This window comes from Schistocerca americana, chromosome 3 (genome assembly GCF_021461395.2).
Source record: "Schistocerca americana isolate TAMUIC-IGC-003095 chromosome 3, iqSchAmer2.1, whole genome shotgun sequence".
Classification (NCBI taxonomy): domain Eukaryota; kingdom Metazoa; phylum Arthropoda; class Insecta; order Orthoptera; family Acrididae; genus Schistocerca; species Schistocerca americana.
Window position 1 is genome coordinate 50,063,130 of NC_060121.1, and position 18,232 is coordinate 50,081,361.

Here is an 18,232-nt window from a genome sequence, read left to right on the forward strand (position 1 = left end):
ACCACTCTGAGTGATCTACGGCGAATCGCCGTTGAGGAGTGCGACAATCTGGACCAACAGCGCCTTGATGAACTTATGGTTATGCCACGACGGATATGGGCATGGATCAATGCAAGAAGACGTGCTACTGGATATTAGAGGTACCGGTGTGTACAGCAATCTGGACCACCACCCCTGAAGGTCTCACTGTATGGTGGTACAACATGTAATGTGTGGTTTTCATGAGCAATAAAAAGGGCAGAAATTATGCTTATGTTCATCTCTATTCCAATTTTCTATACAGGTTCCGGAACTCTCGGAACCGAGGTGATGCAAAACTTTTTTTGTTGTTTGTAGTTAATTGCCACCCATATTTAGCAATTGCGAAGCGGCGTCACTGGTAATTACGGTCGAAACTCGATACAATATGCCTTGTTAGATGATAGAAAATTATATACATTAATAATATAGGACAACCTCTAAAGACAGTAGTCATTTTTATTAAAAAATTAAGTTTAAATATATTTTAATTTGAATTTTTATTTCTTAACACAGATGGTTCTGAAATAAAAGGTAAAGAAGTTGCTCCTAGCGAGACTGGTTCCTCCGACTTTGGGACTGCATTACCTTTAAAGTACGCATTCATTCGGCTCTCCGCCTCCGATGCTTTGTGTTCCCCGGCACGGTGATCCAGCGTGTTCGGTCAGGGGACTGGACGCCCTCTTCAATTTAAAAATGAACGTGACTGAAGCTTTGGCCCAAGGAATAAAGGTGGTGGTTTTTCACATCCGCTCACAACAGCTAACGAAAACTGACGAAGATTAACAGAAAGTGGTCACCGCAGCTGATTTCCATGGCGCGGACGCGGGTTCGATTCCCGCCACTGCCAGACATTTCTCCTAGATGCGAGGACTATAATGGGCTGCTCTCTGACGGAGGAGCAGCTTGACCCAGTAGTGGCGGCACCGGGCCTCCTACCTCAACAAAGACCGGAGAGAGGTCATTTAAGTTAGTTTAGTTGTATTGATCCACCTCCTGACTGCTTGCGGTTGTAGTATGAAGATATGCTTGCGGTTGGTCATTCATTGCCCCTTGGCCGCTACGACCAGCGTACGGGGCTCGAGTTGAGCTGGATAGCAGACTCGCCCGGCGCCCCCTTTCGATCACGCCAATGTCTCGCCAAGTGGAGGACGGCTTATTGATTTCTGTCTCTTTGTTAAATATCTTTGTTTTGGTTGTTTTAGCAGCTTCGTACGTTTCACAAAATATATTACATAAATTGGAAGCGGAAATTCAAAAATATAAATAGCGGTGTGCTGACGTCACGACCCTACACACCGCACCTCTGTGACGCCACTAGCTGAAGATGACAAGCGGTCGGTCGGACAACAAAGTAGGGCCAGAACGGCGGTGCTTTCCACTCGTTCTGCTACAGTCGACGGTGCTAGCCCGAAATTCTCTATACGCAAAACTACCAGTCTTCAAGACCGACACCTTTCGATTTTTTTGAAGCTGCGTCATACATACTTCATTAAGGTACTGAAGTTCGGGTACTGAGATTAAAATCCGGTAAATGTGAAAGAGTAAGGTCCCCAGTTATGTTCAGTTACTACCTGACGGGCAGTCTACGGGATAGTACAGACAGACACTATCAGTTACATGTCTAAGTGTTACTATTTTGAGATGAGAATAGTGGCGACAGCAATGGGAAAATGCTGTTTCATCTCATTCTTTTGCTCAAAGTAACGTGCTAGTCGCGTAAGCCTCATTGTTTGACATGTGAAATGTGTTCATTGCGAGCAAAACGAGCTCGTTTGCTTCTCTGTAGAAAAGGCGACACATGCCTTGGGAAAGGCTGATGTGACGTGTGACCCGGAAAGCAAGTAGGTCGACCTGCTCGGCGCTGGCGGTACCAAGCACGAACTGCTCTGACAAAGGGAAGAAATGGCTGGCTGTAATCTTGTTCTGATATCGGGGCGCAGACACGTGTTGGGGACTTACTGACGCCCACCATGTGGAGGTGAGTCGACAAGTCTGCACGGGGGACGTTAGCTGCCGTCTATTGCGTGCAATCACGATTTTCTCGGGGGAGCCGGCTGCAGATTTTAGTGCTGGTAACCTCTTGTGTCGTCGTATTTCATCCCGCCCTTCTTTCTATTCGTTGTTTGTTCTGGAATGCGGTCAGATGCGTAGGAATCGGAAATAAGCGAGTCCCCGATGCAAGTTGCATCCTTCTCGAGGCCACGAACGTACTCGTTTTATTGAAAGCCTTTTCGAAGACAACAAAGTACTCATTTTATTGGTTTCCTTAGCGCTCAAGTAGCCATATAATCTTCGTAGAAGTTAGAGACCGCTACAGCTCAACCAACTTACGCATAATAATCATAAAATGAACGTCGTGATTCCTCCACACTGCTGGGGATGTTCCGACCCTATAATACAGGTCGCGTGCCAGATGAATTAGTTTTTGTCTTCAACTTTTTAAATTAGACAGTGTCGCAATGTATTATTATGTACGTTCCTAAAGCGACGACACAGGACGGGTAAAATAACAATGGCCCGGAAAATATGAACAACAGTACTGATGCGGGACTGAGTCTCATTAATGAACATCACAGAGGGCACTGGACATGGCCAATACCAACATCGATGCAGCTCTGTGCCGGATTTATCGAACTCTTGAGACACGCGTAGCAGCTCTACCTAACGGGTAGCAGCAGTAGCGTTTCGAACGTTCTGCTGTAGCTTTTCCAGCGTGTCGGGGTTATCTCAGTTCACCTGAGCCTCCAATTCGTCCCACAGGCAAAGAGATCAGGCGACAGAGGTCGTCGCCTCTGCTCATTGAACACCTCATACGCTCGTGTATGTCAAGGCGTGTGTGTGCTGTTGCTCCTTATTGGTCAAAAGACACACACAGTCCATTATCTTCTGTGAACTGAGCCACATATCGACTAAACAGTTTACGGACACGCCGGCCAGCATTAATAGTTTGATGAAAGAATCGTGTTACGATGCGGACTCAATACATTTCCCACCAAACACCAGATTATGCAACGGCTCTTCAAAGTACTGATGGGGATTTACTAACGGATAATGGCGCATATTCTGTGATTTCATATGGCACATATTCTGACAGTCCGAACAACGCCTTATCCAAAGAACTGACAAACGGATAATCCAAAAGCCCCGATTCCATTTCATTCAAAAACCACCGGCACAGCTCAACATGCGAAAATTCGTCTCGACGTTTTACCTCGTGCATTTTCTGTCGCGCACAGATCTCCTGTTCATTAACAACGCTCAGTACCGCGGCAGTCTGGTCAGTTTGATTTTTCCTACTTATTAGCATGAGTTAGTTGAGGAATGGCGTGATTATTCTTAGGAGACCAATCATTCTTCTTAGCTCACCTTGTATAGCGCTCATCTTGTATAGCACTGACTTTGCCACGTGAGACCGTCTGCATTAATTATGTTTCCATCTTTTATAGATTTATTATATTTAAGTCACAACTCAAAAGACGTCACTCGTGCGAATACTAATTGTGAAAATCCACTTATACTATTAAAAACTAGAAGAACATGGGCTTTGCTAACAAAAATAATTATCGCTGTCAGTACGAATTTATGGCAAGAAAATTAGAAACGTTAACCTATAAGAAACTGAGGCACATTGATTAATGCCAGACCACATAAAATAACTCACTGAGATTTATGCCCCAACGAGCCCGTAGGTTCTTTTCTAACAATTAATACAAGTATTACCCCGCTTGTGTAACAGTGTGTGATTACGTCCATATTCGCTGTGAATAATGATGTAATAACTTAGTTACTTCGATCAACATCTGAGAATGCAATAAGCCACGAATTTAACTTCCTCAGTCCTGTGTTTAGATTTCATGAATGAAGTGTTAATATTGGTCATCAATGCATTGTTATATGTAACATAAGATTATAATACTACACCTAAAAATCCGGTATCATTCAAGCCAATTTTTGACGTTCGTAGTGAACACATACCTGCCAACTTGCAAAAATCAAAAATCGACAGATTCAGTAGGTACGAATGATCAAAAACCACGGCTAGTTTTCAGTACAATCCCGAGACAACTAATATAAGCCTTTCCCTATGACATAAAGCTATACAGGATGGAGAAAAATTGTGTCACGAAATTTTGACCCTGGATAACTTTTGCCAGTAGGAACCAAAATTACTAATGTTGTGTAGGTCGACAACGTACCACTTTTAAACTACGGAAACTTGGCGCCACGTGCTCTGATTGGCCGTGGGATTGCCCTGGTGCCGTTCGTCGGTTGATGGGCAGCGCTATTGTTGCCGGTTCACACATACAAACGTCCCTCGCCGCGTCACTGCCCCAACGTCATCACGCGGCCAATCGCAGCGCGTGGTGCCAAGTTTCGGTAGTTTAAAAATTGTGCGTTGTCCACCTACACAACGTTAGTAATTTTGGTTCCTACTGGCATCAGCTATGCAGCGTTACAATTTCGTGACAAAATTTTTCGCCGCCCTCTGTAATGGTTGTAAGAACGCAAATGAAAAAACACTCGAATTGCCCGAAACGTTGATTCCTTATTTGTAGCTAAAGCCAGGTAATCGGTAGTATGTTGGGATGTTTTTTCGTTTGAAATAATACAGTATGGTTACCATAAAACAGTGTCCGCCATATTGTTATGTAAAATGCTCGAGCAAGAAAGGTTCTCCGACTGGCTCTCGGCCGTATTCTGAAATTCTACCAAATATCTTTAGTTTCAGCGCTAGTATGAATTTTCTCTTCGTAAGATTTTTAACATTATACGTCAGCATGTTCAAAGTTAGCTGGTATTACATATTTACAGGCAAACAATGTCATTAAATGTGGTGTCACCGCCAGACACCACACTTGCTCGGTGGTAGCCTTTAAATCGGCCGCGGTCCGCTAGTATACGTCGGACCCGCGTGTCGCCACTATCAGTGATTGCAGACCGAGCGCCACCACACGGCAGGTCTAGAGAGACTTCCTAGCACTCGCCCCAGTTGTACAGCCGACTTTGCTAGCGATGGTTCACTGACAAAATACGCTCTCATTTGCCGAGACGATAGTTAGCATAGCCTTCAGCTACGTCATTTGCTACGACCTAGCAAGGCGCCTTTATCATTTGCTATTTATCTTGTGATGCATGTACCGTCAAGAGCGATGTTCACCAATTATGGATTAAAGTTAAGTTTTCCAGAAGCTACGTACCTTTTTTGCTAGTCTCAAGACATTGTCCTGTTCCAGACCTCACGCCAGCCTGCGTGAGCTTAAGGGGGGACGTACATGAAAATGACCAAATTTGTGAAAAAAATTTTATTGGCTCTTCATTTACTACATGGTATTGAAATTTCAATTACCAAATATTACGTTCCAATTCCGCTTCTAAGGGGGAAAAAAATAATAATTTGTAATAGCTTGCACAGGGCGACGCCCCCCCATCTTGGTCTTCATCCTCTCGTATATCTATTTATACTGCGTTTTTTTCCAGTTTTGTGCAGTCACAATGCAGGGAACGTTTGTGTACTACATCAAGAAGGCTGTGGAATAATATCTCTGCCGCTGGTTTTATATTCTTTGATTTATAGCGTTTGTTTACGAGTGTTTGTTTGGAATACATTTTTACGAAAGTTGTAAGTAGACTTGTTATTATATTTTGCAGCATGCCGCGTTCTAGTAAGGTGTTTAAAAAGGTTAGAAAGTGTCAAGCTTCTCGATGTAGTAAAGACAACTTGAAAACCAGCCCCATAATAACAAATGGAAACGATACTTCAACCAAGAAAGCGAGTGCTTCGAGAAGGAAAATTGACAGCTGTCAATCACTTGATGATTGTGGCTCAGACACTCAAGCTACTAGTGGTTTTAGGCTTATTGATTTGAAAATACTATCTGATATTATATCATCTGCTTGTGTATGTGCTGACTGTGGTGCAAAAAGTTTGAGATTATATGACGAAGAAAACAGAATTGGAATAGTGTGTATGTTGCATCTTACTTGTGAAAGCTGTCATTCAGACACTGCTTTTAGAACTTCGGCATCAAGTAACCGGATATATGAAGCAAATATGCGTTTAATATATGGCATGAGATGTTTGGGCATAGGCAGGGAAGGTACCAGACTGTTTTGTGGGATCATGAACATGCCACAACCAAGTGCTAGGTACACCACTGGAAATAAAACACTGCTAAGTGCTCTTCAAGAGGAAGTGGAAGAAAACTTGAAGTCCTCTGCAAAGGAAGCTGTGAAGATGAATAGTGAACTAAAGACAGAAGCAGATAACACGCCAGACACCGATTTGTGTGTGTCATGTGATGGAACGTGGATGAAGCGTGGACATACATCACTGTATGGAGTATCATCTGTCATTAGTGTTGATACTGGAAAAATTCTTGACGTTCAGGTAATGAGCAAATATTGCTATAGCTGTGTACTCGGAAAGAGAGCTGGTGAAGTGGAAGAAAATAAGTGGCAGGTTGAACACAAGAAAGTGTGCTGTAGAAATTATTCTGGTTCTAGTGGTGGAATGGAACCTGCAGCTATGAAACTTATGTTCCATCGAAGTGTGGAAAAGTACGGTGTTAGATACACAAAATACCTTGGTGATGGTGACTCCAGCTCCTTCAAAACTGTTTTGGAAAGTGAACCTTATGGTCCCCATTGTGCTATAGAAAAGTTGGAATGTGTTGGACATGTGCAAAAACGAATGGGAGGCAGACTTTTAAAATTGAAACGTGAATTGAAGGGCAGGAAACTTGAGGATGGAAAACTTTTAGGTGGTCCCAACAGACTCACAGACAAAGAAATTCATTCTTTACAAGTGTACTATGGCAAGGCAATAAGGGACAACAGTGGAAATTTGAATAACATGCAGAAGGCTGTGTGGTCTATTTATTTTCATAAACTATCCACAGATGACAAACCTGTACATAATTTGTGTGACATATCGTGGTGCAAATTCAAGCAGGCTGAGCGTGATGGCATGAACTATTCACACAAGCACAGTTTACCTGTGGCTGTTTTAAGTGCTATAAAACCAACATTTAGGTGTTTAGCAGAGCCAGACCTCCTACGAAAGTGTGTGCATGGAAAGACACAAAACCCTAATGAAAGTTACAACTCACTGATTTGGAAACGTTGCCCAAAAACAACATTTGTTTCAACAATTATTGTTGAAATTGCTGCATATGATGCTTGTTTAGTTTTTAACAATGGTAATCTTGGAAGAATAAAAACTCTACAGAGGCTAGGATTTCATCCAGGAGCTTTCACCTATTCAATATTGAAGGACATCGATGACAAAAGAGTTGCTGCGGCTGATATTACAGCCAATAAAATTGAACAGCAGGTTAACCAAAGAAGACAAGCAAAGAAGAGACTGCTTGCAGATGAAGAGGAGTATGCATATGGCTTGCACTAGTTCACACAGAGACGGTAAGACCTAATACAAACACTATCAAATCATTGATTCAGTTTTCCCGTAACTTACATTTTTATAACTTTATGTACCTTTTTCTCAAAAACCACAAAAGGTAGAGAAGTGAAATTTGGTATATGACTAGTCAGTACTATAGTGAAAAATTCTGTGGAAGGAATTTTCATTTAATAAAATAGTAAGGTATTTATGGTAGAAAATATTCCTTAAATTTGATATATTATTTTTCAGGGAAATTGGGAGACCCGTAAAAACTGAACAAAAGAAGATATAAAAATTCTGCTCCACAGAGTTTTGTAATTATTTGGTATGAAAGTGTGTACAAAAATTCATTAACATTGCTCTCACAGTTTTCTCAAAAAAGGAACATTTGTAATTACATTGTTGAAAAAAAATTAATTGTTAATAATTAAAGATGTAAAAGGTCAATAAAAATGAAAATTTAGGTTCATATGCGCATAACATTTCTTAATAACTGTACCAAATTTGGATTGATTATCTTAAAAAATTAGAGTTTTATAAAATACTTTTAAAATTACTGCAGTTTCGTGTACGTCCCCCCTTAACGCGTGCCTTTCGGCTTCCTCATAGTGGCTTGGCTGTCTTGCCAAGCCACAACATTAAATATATGAGAAAGAACAGATACCTTTGGTGATCTTGCAGCTCTCGAAGAATGAAATTACAATGAAATCCACACTGAAGAACTGTCCCCGTTGATATTTATCAACGCCTGTAAGCAACTAATGGTCTGGATTTCATTGTAATTTCATTCAATGTCATTCAAATGGTTCAAATGGCTCTGAGCACTATGGGACTTAACATCTGAAGGTCATCAGTCCCCTAGAACTTAGAACTACTTAAACCTAACTAACCTAAGGACATCACACACATCCATGCCCGAGGCAGGATTCGAACCTGCGACCGTAGCAGTCGCGCGGTTCCAGACTGCGCGCCTAGAACCGCTAGACCACTGCGGCCGGCTTCAATGTCATTAAAGTCCGTAAAATTCTCATCATATTTAACTCTAGACGTAACCTACTAGAATTCAGTTATATTATCGAGTAACATTGCAACAACCATAAGAACAAGCGCATCTCTTTTTTCATATGGATGAAGAAGAAGAAAATTTTTTTTTGCCATATTGAAAAAACACCGAACAAAGTACTACGAAAATGACGAATAAGATGCACATGAAATAACCGCTTACACAAAAACACAGTTTTTTAAGGACTTAAGGTAACAAAATAGCTCTAAAAATTCAAATTCACTATAATAACGTTGACTAACAAGCGACTTTACTTACGCGAAATGACAACACAGAAACAGAAATCCAAACAGAGCACAACACTGAAGGATAGTGCTATACAGTCTACAAAAACTGCGGCAAAGAGGAAAAATAATCAACAAGGACCGTGCGTGACTTCCTCATTTTCACAAACTTCCGACCACTGGCCAAAAGAAACTGAAATGGCGGGATAAAAAAAGCGGCGGGTTGGGGGTTGGATTGACGACCAACAGATAAAAATCGTAATCGAGAGAAATAATGGCCAAAAGCGAGAAAGCTGGCAGATATGAATACTATGTTAGAAAATGACTGAAAACGTTATGTCAAATATTCAAAAACATGAAAAAATGCCACTGGAGCGTCTAGTATAGGTTGTTGCCAAATCAAAACCAAGTGCTATATCGAAAAAATACATGGCTGTATTGTTGTGATGAATTAAAAATCGCTTATCCGATAGCCCAGGCAGCATGTTCTGAACACATTCTACTCCAAAATTACTAAAAATAAACAGAAAACAACTTTATTTGCCGAATTCATGCTGACACTCCGATAAACAGCTTTGTTTAATCAGATGCTGCCATCTACTGAAAAAAAAATTGCATAAAAAGCAAATGGTGGAAAGTATGTACTAGTATCGGTTACAGTGAGTTTAGCTGGAAAGAAAAATGTCTCGCCAAACATACTAAAGGCAGCGACGAATGCGTTGGGGTGTTTTTCCGACGGCGCCGAGAAGCTACTTTTCATCGACATCTCGCATTAGATATTCACTGCGGCTATAGCGCCGGGCAATCGATTCCACAAGTTACCTGAAATAAGTTCTACCTCGATGCGCCGAGCACGCAGCCAGCCGTTTCAAATGAGACAAATTCAGTTCGCTATACGAATATTTCAGGTCTAAGTTCCAAGATATCTTTCAGGAAGTGGAGCAGCTTGACTAATGCAGACAGCTCAATGCTGCCCCCTGACACTGCCCTGGACGCCGAGATCAGCCTGCAATTTGTCCTTAAAGTAGTTTAGAAAGTCTAGCACAACAAACCGTCGTATGCGTGACAAATGCTTGTTCTATCATTGGAGAAGGTTTGGTACAGATCCTATTCAAATGACGGCTGCTTATGAGAACTGACACAGACGCACAACACGGTGCTGGAACAGTGAAACAGCTTGTATTTCTTACAAAATTATCGTTAACACGGCTCTCTCTCTCTCTCTCTCTCTCTCTCTCTCTCTCTATTTTCAGAGTGTATGAAGTCTTGAACGGAGTATGCTTGAGAGGTACAGTCGTGGACAAAACGAGCGAGACCTCTCGCCTTTTAGTTATGCTAATCCGCACAGCTTTAAAGTCTGGTACACATCATAACAGACAAGGAGACGAAGTGCTACCAAAATACTATGCACAGGCGTGAAATTGAAAAACTGTCCGAACTTTGTTAGACTGTTTTCAGTCGTGTGTATCACGACATTAATGCTGATACACAAAAAGAAACGATAATTAGTATGAACTGTACTAATAAAAATCAATTTCAGGTTATCGAAATCACATAACTGTTTTAGCAAAATATTATGCGCATTCGGCCGCTGTCTGCCTGGGTTGTCTGCTAGCGTAGTGAAAGGTGTTTTTACTCCTGCAAGGGAGGGCTGGTTTGTTTTCGGTTCTAATCTTGATGGAGGTAGATAGACTATCAGTAAAGCAATTTTAAGAAATTCTCGCGTTTTGTTGCTTTTATTCTGTACCGGCGCCCTGTGGATGTCAATATGAAACTCTTGTAGAATTTCATACTTGTTACTGCCTACTTTTTCCGCTTCTGTTAATAACTGAATTGACTTAAGTGTGGCACTGAATGATTTTTCACTGAATTACGTTATGAATCTTCGCGCATTGCTAAATTTGCACACTTTCATGGTAAGTGAGCAACGGTATTCCAGTATGACTGGTCTGAACGTTGATACAGACCTTTTCGCGGCCGACTGCGCATAATATTTTGTTAATTCGTAACGATCTGGAGTACTTTGTCTTACTAAAACAGTTATGTTATATCGATAAGCTGAAATTCATTTTTATTAATACAGTTCATAGTAATTAGCGTTTCTTCTTTCATTTACATATTTACGTGTTGTGTTTCACACACTAATCAGCGTTAATGTAGTCTTAAACATGATTGAAAACAGTCTGACAAAGTTCGGATAGTTTTTAAATTTCACGCCTGTGCATAGTATGTTGGTAGCACTTCGTCGCCTTGCCTTTTATGCTGTGTAGCAGACTTTAAAGCTGTGCGGATCAGCATAACGAAAAGGCGAGAGGTCTCGCTCGTTTTGTCCACGACTGTACATCTCTAAACAGATAATACGAACATTCGCCTGTGGTATTGACGTTGGCAGCGCTACCTTTGCAAACAATATACTATCGTATGTGATGTATTAACTGTGGATTTTATCACTGTTTACACTTCAGCTCATGACTGGCTGTCCACGATGGCGCATTATGGCTAAACATTTAATGTACCTCGCACGGTGATGTAGTGCCTGGAAGGCCAAAAGAGTGGACAAAAATGTCGGAGGAACCGGGTACTTCATGGAAGGAAGGAGCTGGCCACGGTACTCGGCAATGAATTGTTCTCACTATAGAATTTGAGGGGAAGTTGTTGGTCTTCACATCGTTGTAATGCACTGACACTGGAAGCCTTCACTTTGCACAGCCGCGAGCTGTTACCATAACGTGTCAACAGAAGAACCTAAATATTCACTTCCGCCATTATTGCCTTACCAAAAAGTATTCAGTTTTCGACCTCCTACAAAATTATGAACCGAAAGATTAGGGACAATCCATGCGTTTGGGGGTGAGGAGGGAGACTCATATTAGTTTCACACTGGATGAGGAGAGAGTTGCGAGATTTCACGACAAATGACTCTGCGTACAACAAAATAAAATGCAATAAAAACATTATTGTGGAATAATAACGGAAACACCGCTGAGTTAGAGGGACGCAAGAAGTATTTAAAAAAGAGGAAAGAGGAAACAGAAGCAATAATGTATAGAGATCGATCGCCGCAGCTCCGGAACACAGCGCTCAGAGCGTGACTCAATACTGCGACACTTGGCTGCCGGGTTGTGCAACCGAAGGCGACACGCCATCACGTTCGTTGACGTCGCCAGGTCGTGAATAAAAAGTTAACAATCAATAGCGTTTGACGCGGCCAAGTCGCCACGAATCGGCCCGCACGGCCACCTGCGGCGGAAAGAGTTACAGCTGCTTCCCGCGGGACCAAGGGCGGTTTACACACGAACTGGCGGCAGAGGAATAGGGCGGCTGGAGCACTGTTTCAGTCGGACAAGAATGGGGACGTATGAAATGAATTACATACAATTAAATGAAAAGGTCGATGGGGACGAAACCAACGATGACGCACTGACAAGAAATGGTATCAGTGCAAAGCGTTGAAATATGCTGAACCTGCAACGTGATGGGTGCACGATTGGGATGTTTGGGTACGACCCGTAACCTGTCTCGAGTACTGGCAGTATTATGCACACCAGGCCTATTCTTAATACCAGGAATAATGCTGGAACACGTGTTTCATCGTGCACCTAGTGTCCCGAGGAGACTACTTTTCGTCCAGTAAGCAGATTCGGAGGTATCTCTTGTTAGTTCTGTGGGCCACGTGCACTCCTGAACTACTATAAGGATGCCTACGAGTATTATAGAAGGAAACTAGAGCTAATTACTGACAGTGCTGACGATGGTCGAAGACTCCGTAATATGGCATCGTAGACGGCAAGTAAGTTAAACTAGTGGCCACGAGGCAATGCATTTCTACTTCGGACAAGGCGAAGCCCCCGCAGCGGTATCTGAGCCCCCAAGGTTTCAGAAGGCGACTACTCAAACTACAAGACACGAAGAAAAAGACACACATTACTGGTTAGAGCATGCTCCCAAATTTCGACTGTTAATACGTGCCGCGTCGCGTCGATTTTGTGTCCTCGAATTCGCTAGACGCAAATGAATCGTGCCAAAACCAGGCAGGCATTTTGTGCAGCGGGAGCCACTGTCAAAATTAAGTTTTCGAAAACAGCCACAAGTCGCACTCTGTATCTTTTATTGTGACCTATTTCGCTCTTCAAATGAATAAGAGCATCATCAGAACAAAGTTTAAAGTTGGCAGACAGCATTAAAGATTGCTTTTACAGTAGGCTGACCTCTAAAGATTAATTTGGCTGTACTATAGCACTTAAACTTACATTTACAGTACAGTAGTAAGTCGTGACATTCACAGCGCTGTCAATGTCAATGACCTGACATAATGGAAGCCACGGATCAAGGCGTCAGGTACAGTCACTATTTCTTGATTTCCCAAAAGCGTTTGATTCAGTACCACGCCAGCGTAAGGTATGAATCGGAATTTCTGACTGGATCAAAAAAATGGCTCTGAGCACTATGGGACTCAACTGCTGAGGTCATAAGTCCCCTAGAACTTAGAACTACTTAAACCTAACTAACCTAAGGGAAACACACACATCCATGCTCGAGGCAGGATTCGAACCTGCGACCGTAGCGGTCGCGCGGCTCCAGACTGTAGCGCCAGAACCGCTCGGCCACCAGCGGCCGGCTCTGACTGGATCCAGGACTCCTACAATGATGACGGAAAAAGGAGGGAGAGCGGGAAAGAGAGAAAAAGAGAGACAGAGAGCAAGAAGAAATGACGAAAGGAAGAAAAAAGACAAAGAAACACCTGCGGCGACGAAAATTTGGTGCAAGAATAATCGGTGTACACTGGAGGGGCATTTTCGAGCATACAATGGATTTTTTTCCGAGGTTTAGTGAGGTAGCCATGCAGGCTGGGACTGGAAGCGCGGCGCGGCGCCGGCACAATCGATACCTAGCGGTGCCCCCCCCCCCCCCCCCCACCCTCCTCCCGCCCTGGCACCGTACCTGCCGGCGACATCCGCTACGGAATGCGGTATACATGAGCAGCTTTACAGTTTACGCCGCACCACACTTCCCGCTCGAGTCTTCAGCAGTAATCGAGGAGTGCGCACCGTGGCCTGGCGCAGTCTACTGCTGATTGCTGATAACCCCGCGTCGTTAGTTTCCCCGGAAGACTGGAGGCTGAACTCACGCCAGCTCCAATCTAAAGCGGATTTAAAAAACAATTGTTTTTAGGTGGATCTTAGTACGTCGAGGCAAAGTTTTTCGAGACGCGGCGGACAGAAATTAATACCTATTGTATACTGCTTACCTGCACTAAGGGACAACTTCTCTAGCATTTAGCGCTGTAATATCACCTATAAGACACCTTTGTCCACATTACTGACTTCTGTTTCGGTTAAATCGTTTGCTTAAGGGATGAAGAGTATATGTTAAAACTAAAATCGTAAATTGTCAGCGTACGCACCTGAAACCAAACTACATGCTATGTACGTGCGAGGTTAGTGTTGATAACTACCGTGCGTAAGGAGTAACCGACAGGTTACGGTGAATAACTGACCGTTGAAATAGAGTAGCGGGCTACCAGATTCGTGGCTACCACGGCAGTAGACCGAACTCTACTATGGGGCTTTGAAGCAAACCGATGCTGAAGCCAGTCATGGTCCCTGCGTATCCACAACGGACGAGCGGCCGCTAATTTCATTCTGGACTGTTTTCCAGGGTCGGCTACATGCAACACTGAGCGGAGTATTGGAGACTACCAAGTTAACAGATATGAACGCGATCATTACTGACACACCTAGTAATCAAAAATAAATCACATAAAATTCTTACCAACGAAGACGGAAACATATTCTGCAACTAAATGTGACCATATCAAGGTTAGGAGAAAGGTTGTTTCGAAAAACTTTGTAAAGCTCTCGACTGATTTACTTCAATTTTTTACATGATACTCTAACAAACATTCATATGGACAAACACACATACATACATACATACACACATACATACATACATACACACACACACACACACACACACACACACACACACAACACACACACACACACACAGTGAGATACTGTTAGCAAAAATCTCAAAAAGTTCTTGATCGATTTTCTTCTAATTTTAAGGAGCTATTCTATTACACATTCAGACTACAGAATTTGCAGTAACGATAAACAAGGCTCATGTGAGAGTGGGGAAAGAGGAGATAGACAGAGGGTATCAGGAGGTGATGGACAGGTGGGGAAGGGGGAGGGCAGAAGGGGGTTAAGGGCGTGGTTTCTCTTTTCTTTCTTTTCCGTTTAACCAGACCGAGCCACGCCAAGGCGTGCTCAGGTACAGCTAGTAACATTTAAAAGTCGGCAGAAACAAAGTAACTTCGAAAAAAGTCAACACTGCACAAACACATCGTAATAACATCACAGCAACAAAAAAAATCAGTTTATCACTTATTGTGCACGTTGTAACTCCAGTCTTACGAATGAAAAGCTGTGGGAAGACATTTTCGACTTTTCTTCTTATTGGAGTCTGTAGCTGTAAACAGTCAACTTTGAATGAATATCCATTGGCGATGCACGGTCAGAATATAAAATGAAAACGAATAATTCTTCTTCGATTTGAGGGTAACTGATGAAATTGCGTTGAAGATTAGGTGAAATTTATCGCTACTTTACTACCACGGGGCAAATATATTTAAGCTCGGGTAAGTACGGTCAGACTGTGATAGAAAGGACCCCACTCATACGTCACGCTGGTCAAGGGGAACAAAGCCATCTCAGAAATGTGGTCAACGGGCGGCGCACAACCACCTCAGGAAGGCAGGTAATTAAGGGCTCAGTGCGGCAGAAAGCGGCCATCACGTATTTACGAGGTGTGGCGGTCCGTGGCTGCAGCTCGACAGCGGCCGGGAACAATGGCAGACGGCCCCCCTCGCTCCTCCAGGATGTACGGAGTAGTTTGCACGGCGATATCGCGCTGCGCAATTCTTTTCGCGCAGCTGGTTTCGTATACGACTGTAGCCACAGCGCCGCCAGTGTACACTGCAGTTTAGTCGTTTTGTGAACGCTAGAGTCGTCTCTGAAATGAAAGATTTGGCAGCTGCACGAGTTGCGGTGTAGTTAATGCTCGTCTGAGTGAAACCGCTGCTTAAGGAAAAAAGACTGATCAGCGACCTCGCTGAAATAAATTGTTATTTAAATCATTCGACACTGTCACCAGAACAGACCACGTTTATTCTAAATATAATTTATAATTTAATGAGGAAGAAAGATGCCGTAATGCATGAAGCACTGTCGCCACAACCGGGGCAACAGATCATATTCCGCTAATGGCAAGTCAAGATTCATACTCTTACACAGTACTGTAGATATATCGTTTTCGAAAATCAAGAACTGCCAAATTTAGCATCGTTCACCTCGCAAGTGCATGCAGTAATTAGTGTTTCACGTATGTTCATATATATTAAGCAAGAAGGGCATCTGATGGTGGCATTTTTGCAAGAAGTATTCCAAAATCGGCAACAGCGTCCACAACTCTTGGCCTGCCAGAAGGTGCAGTTTGAACTCCTGATGACGCATTTTCGTCAACACCATATTTAATACGTCTTTATCAAACGATGGTCCGCTGAGTGTCAAATAAAGAATGTTCAATTACATACAGTTTAGGGCACGCCGCGTTGTAGAAAATGCGCTTGTAATTCTGGTTTCCAAACAGTTTTCCTTAAAAAAGAATCGCCCAGCTCCAACCACGGGATTTTTATCTCGCAGACGTCGGCTGTTCTACAGCTAGATGTTTTGTTTGCCTGCGTCCTTCATTTGTATACTGAAATTTATTCCTGAAATTCAACTTAACTGTAACGGCTATACACGTACTACCTAAAGCGAGACTGCACCGGGACTAACCCTTATTTCTCGATTATCGTGGGCGGTTTCCTTCTCGCTTACACTAACCGAGCACACACTCCCGGACAGATCCAAACTTCCATTATGTCACACAACTCGTTGTATCCTCTCAGTCCCTGTCCGGCACAAATTTCCATGTGTCGCTTTATATAGTGCATCTACACTCCTGGAAATGGAAAAAAGAACACATTGACACCGGTGTGTCAGACCCACCATACTTGCTCCGGACACTGCGAGAGGGCTGTACAAGCAATGATCACACGCACGGCACAGCGGACACACCAGGAACCGCAGTGTTGGCCGTCAAATGGCGCTAGCTGCGCAGCATTTGTACTCCGCCACCGTCAGTGTCAGCCAGTTTGCCGTGGCATACGGAGCTCCATCGCAGTCTTTAACACTGGTAGCATGCCGCGACAGCGTGGACGTGAACCGTATGTGCAGTTGACGGACTTTGAGCGAGGGCGTATAGTGGGCATGCGGGAGGCCGGTTGGACGTACCGCCGAATTGCTCAACACGTGGGGCGTGAGGTCTCCACAGTACATCGATGTTGTCGCCAGTGGTCGGCGGAAGGTGCACGTGCCCGTCGACCTGGGACCGGACCGCAGCAACGCACGGATGCACGCCAAGACCGTAGGATCCTACGCAGTGCCGTAGGGGACCGCACCGCCACTTCCCAGCAAATTAGGGACACTGTTGCTCCTGGGGTATCGGCGAGGACCATTCGCAACCGTCTCCATGAAGCTGGGCTACGGTCCCGCACACCGTTAGGCCGTCTTCCGCTCATGCCCCAACATCGTGCAGCCCGCCTCCAGTGGTGTCGCGACAGGCGTGAATGGAGGGACGAATGGAGACGTGTCGTCTTCAGCGATGAGAGTCGCTTCTGCCTTGGTGCCAATGATGGTCGTATGCGTGTTTGGCGCCGTGCAGGTGAGCGCCACAATCAGGACCGCATACGACCGAGGCACACAGGGCCAACACCCGGCATCATGGTGTGGGGAGCGATCTGCTACACTGGCCGTACACCACTGGTGATCGTCGAGGGGACACTGAATAGTGCACGGTACATCCAAACCGTCATCGAACCCATCGTTCTACCATTCCTAGACCGGCAAGGGAACTTGCTGTTCCAACAGGACAATGCACGTCCGCATGTATCTCGTGCCACCCAACGTGCTCTAGAAGGTGTACGTCAACTACCCTGGCCAGCAAGATCTCCGGATCTGTCCCCCATTGAGCATTTTTGGGACTGGATGAAGTGTCGTCTCACGCGGTCTGCACGTCCAGCACGAACGCTGGTCCAACTGAGGCGCCAGGTGGAAATGGCATGGCAAGCCGTTCCACAGGACTACATCCAGCATCTCTACGATCGTCTCCATGGGAGAATAGCAGCCTGCATTGCTGCGAAAGGTGGATATACACTGTACTAGTGCCGACATTGTGCATGCTCTGTTGCCTGTGTCTATGTGCCTGTGGTTCTGTCAGTGTGATCATGTGATGTATCTGACCCCAGGAATGTGTCAATAAAGTTTCCCCTTCCTGGGACAATGAATTCACGGTGTTCTTATTTCAATTTCCAGGAGTGTATAACTGTTAAAATTACGTTGACTTTCAAGAATAAATTTCAATATTTGAAACTGTAATTCGTCATCAAATATCAGTTGTAAGTGTACTACCAAC

At 43.8% G+C, this 18,232-nt stretch overlaps 2 protein-coding genes across 4 annotated transcripts in view; one reads left to right on the plus strand and one right to left on the minus strand.

Annotated features, from left to right (window-relative positions):
- Positions 1–18,232, minus strand: part of LOC124605375 (E3 ubiquitin-protein ligase ZNRF2) — a 683,705-nt gene that overhangs the window by 232,474 nt on the left and 432,999 nt on the right. The window lies entirely within an intron of this gene.
- LOC124605374 lies at positions 5,441–7,732 on the plus strand. The gene is made up of 2 exons (XM_047137006.1): positions 5,441–7,440; positions 7,673–7,732. The coding sequence occupies exon 1, from the start codon at positions 5,672–5,674 to the stop codon at positions 7,424–7,426; it is 1,755 nt and encodes a 584-aa protein (XP_046992962.1). The 5' UTR covers positions 5,441–5,671; the 3' UTR covers positions 7,427–7,440; positions 7,673–7,732.

What these genes read in the sequence shown, in the direction of transcription:
- LOC124605374 (XM_047137006.1), top strand. Translation starts at nt 5,672, where the DNA reads ATGCCGCGTTCTAGTAAGGTGTTTAAAAAGGTTAGAAAGTGTCAAGCT.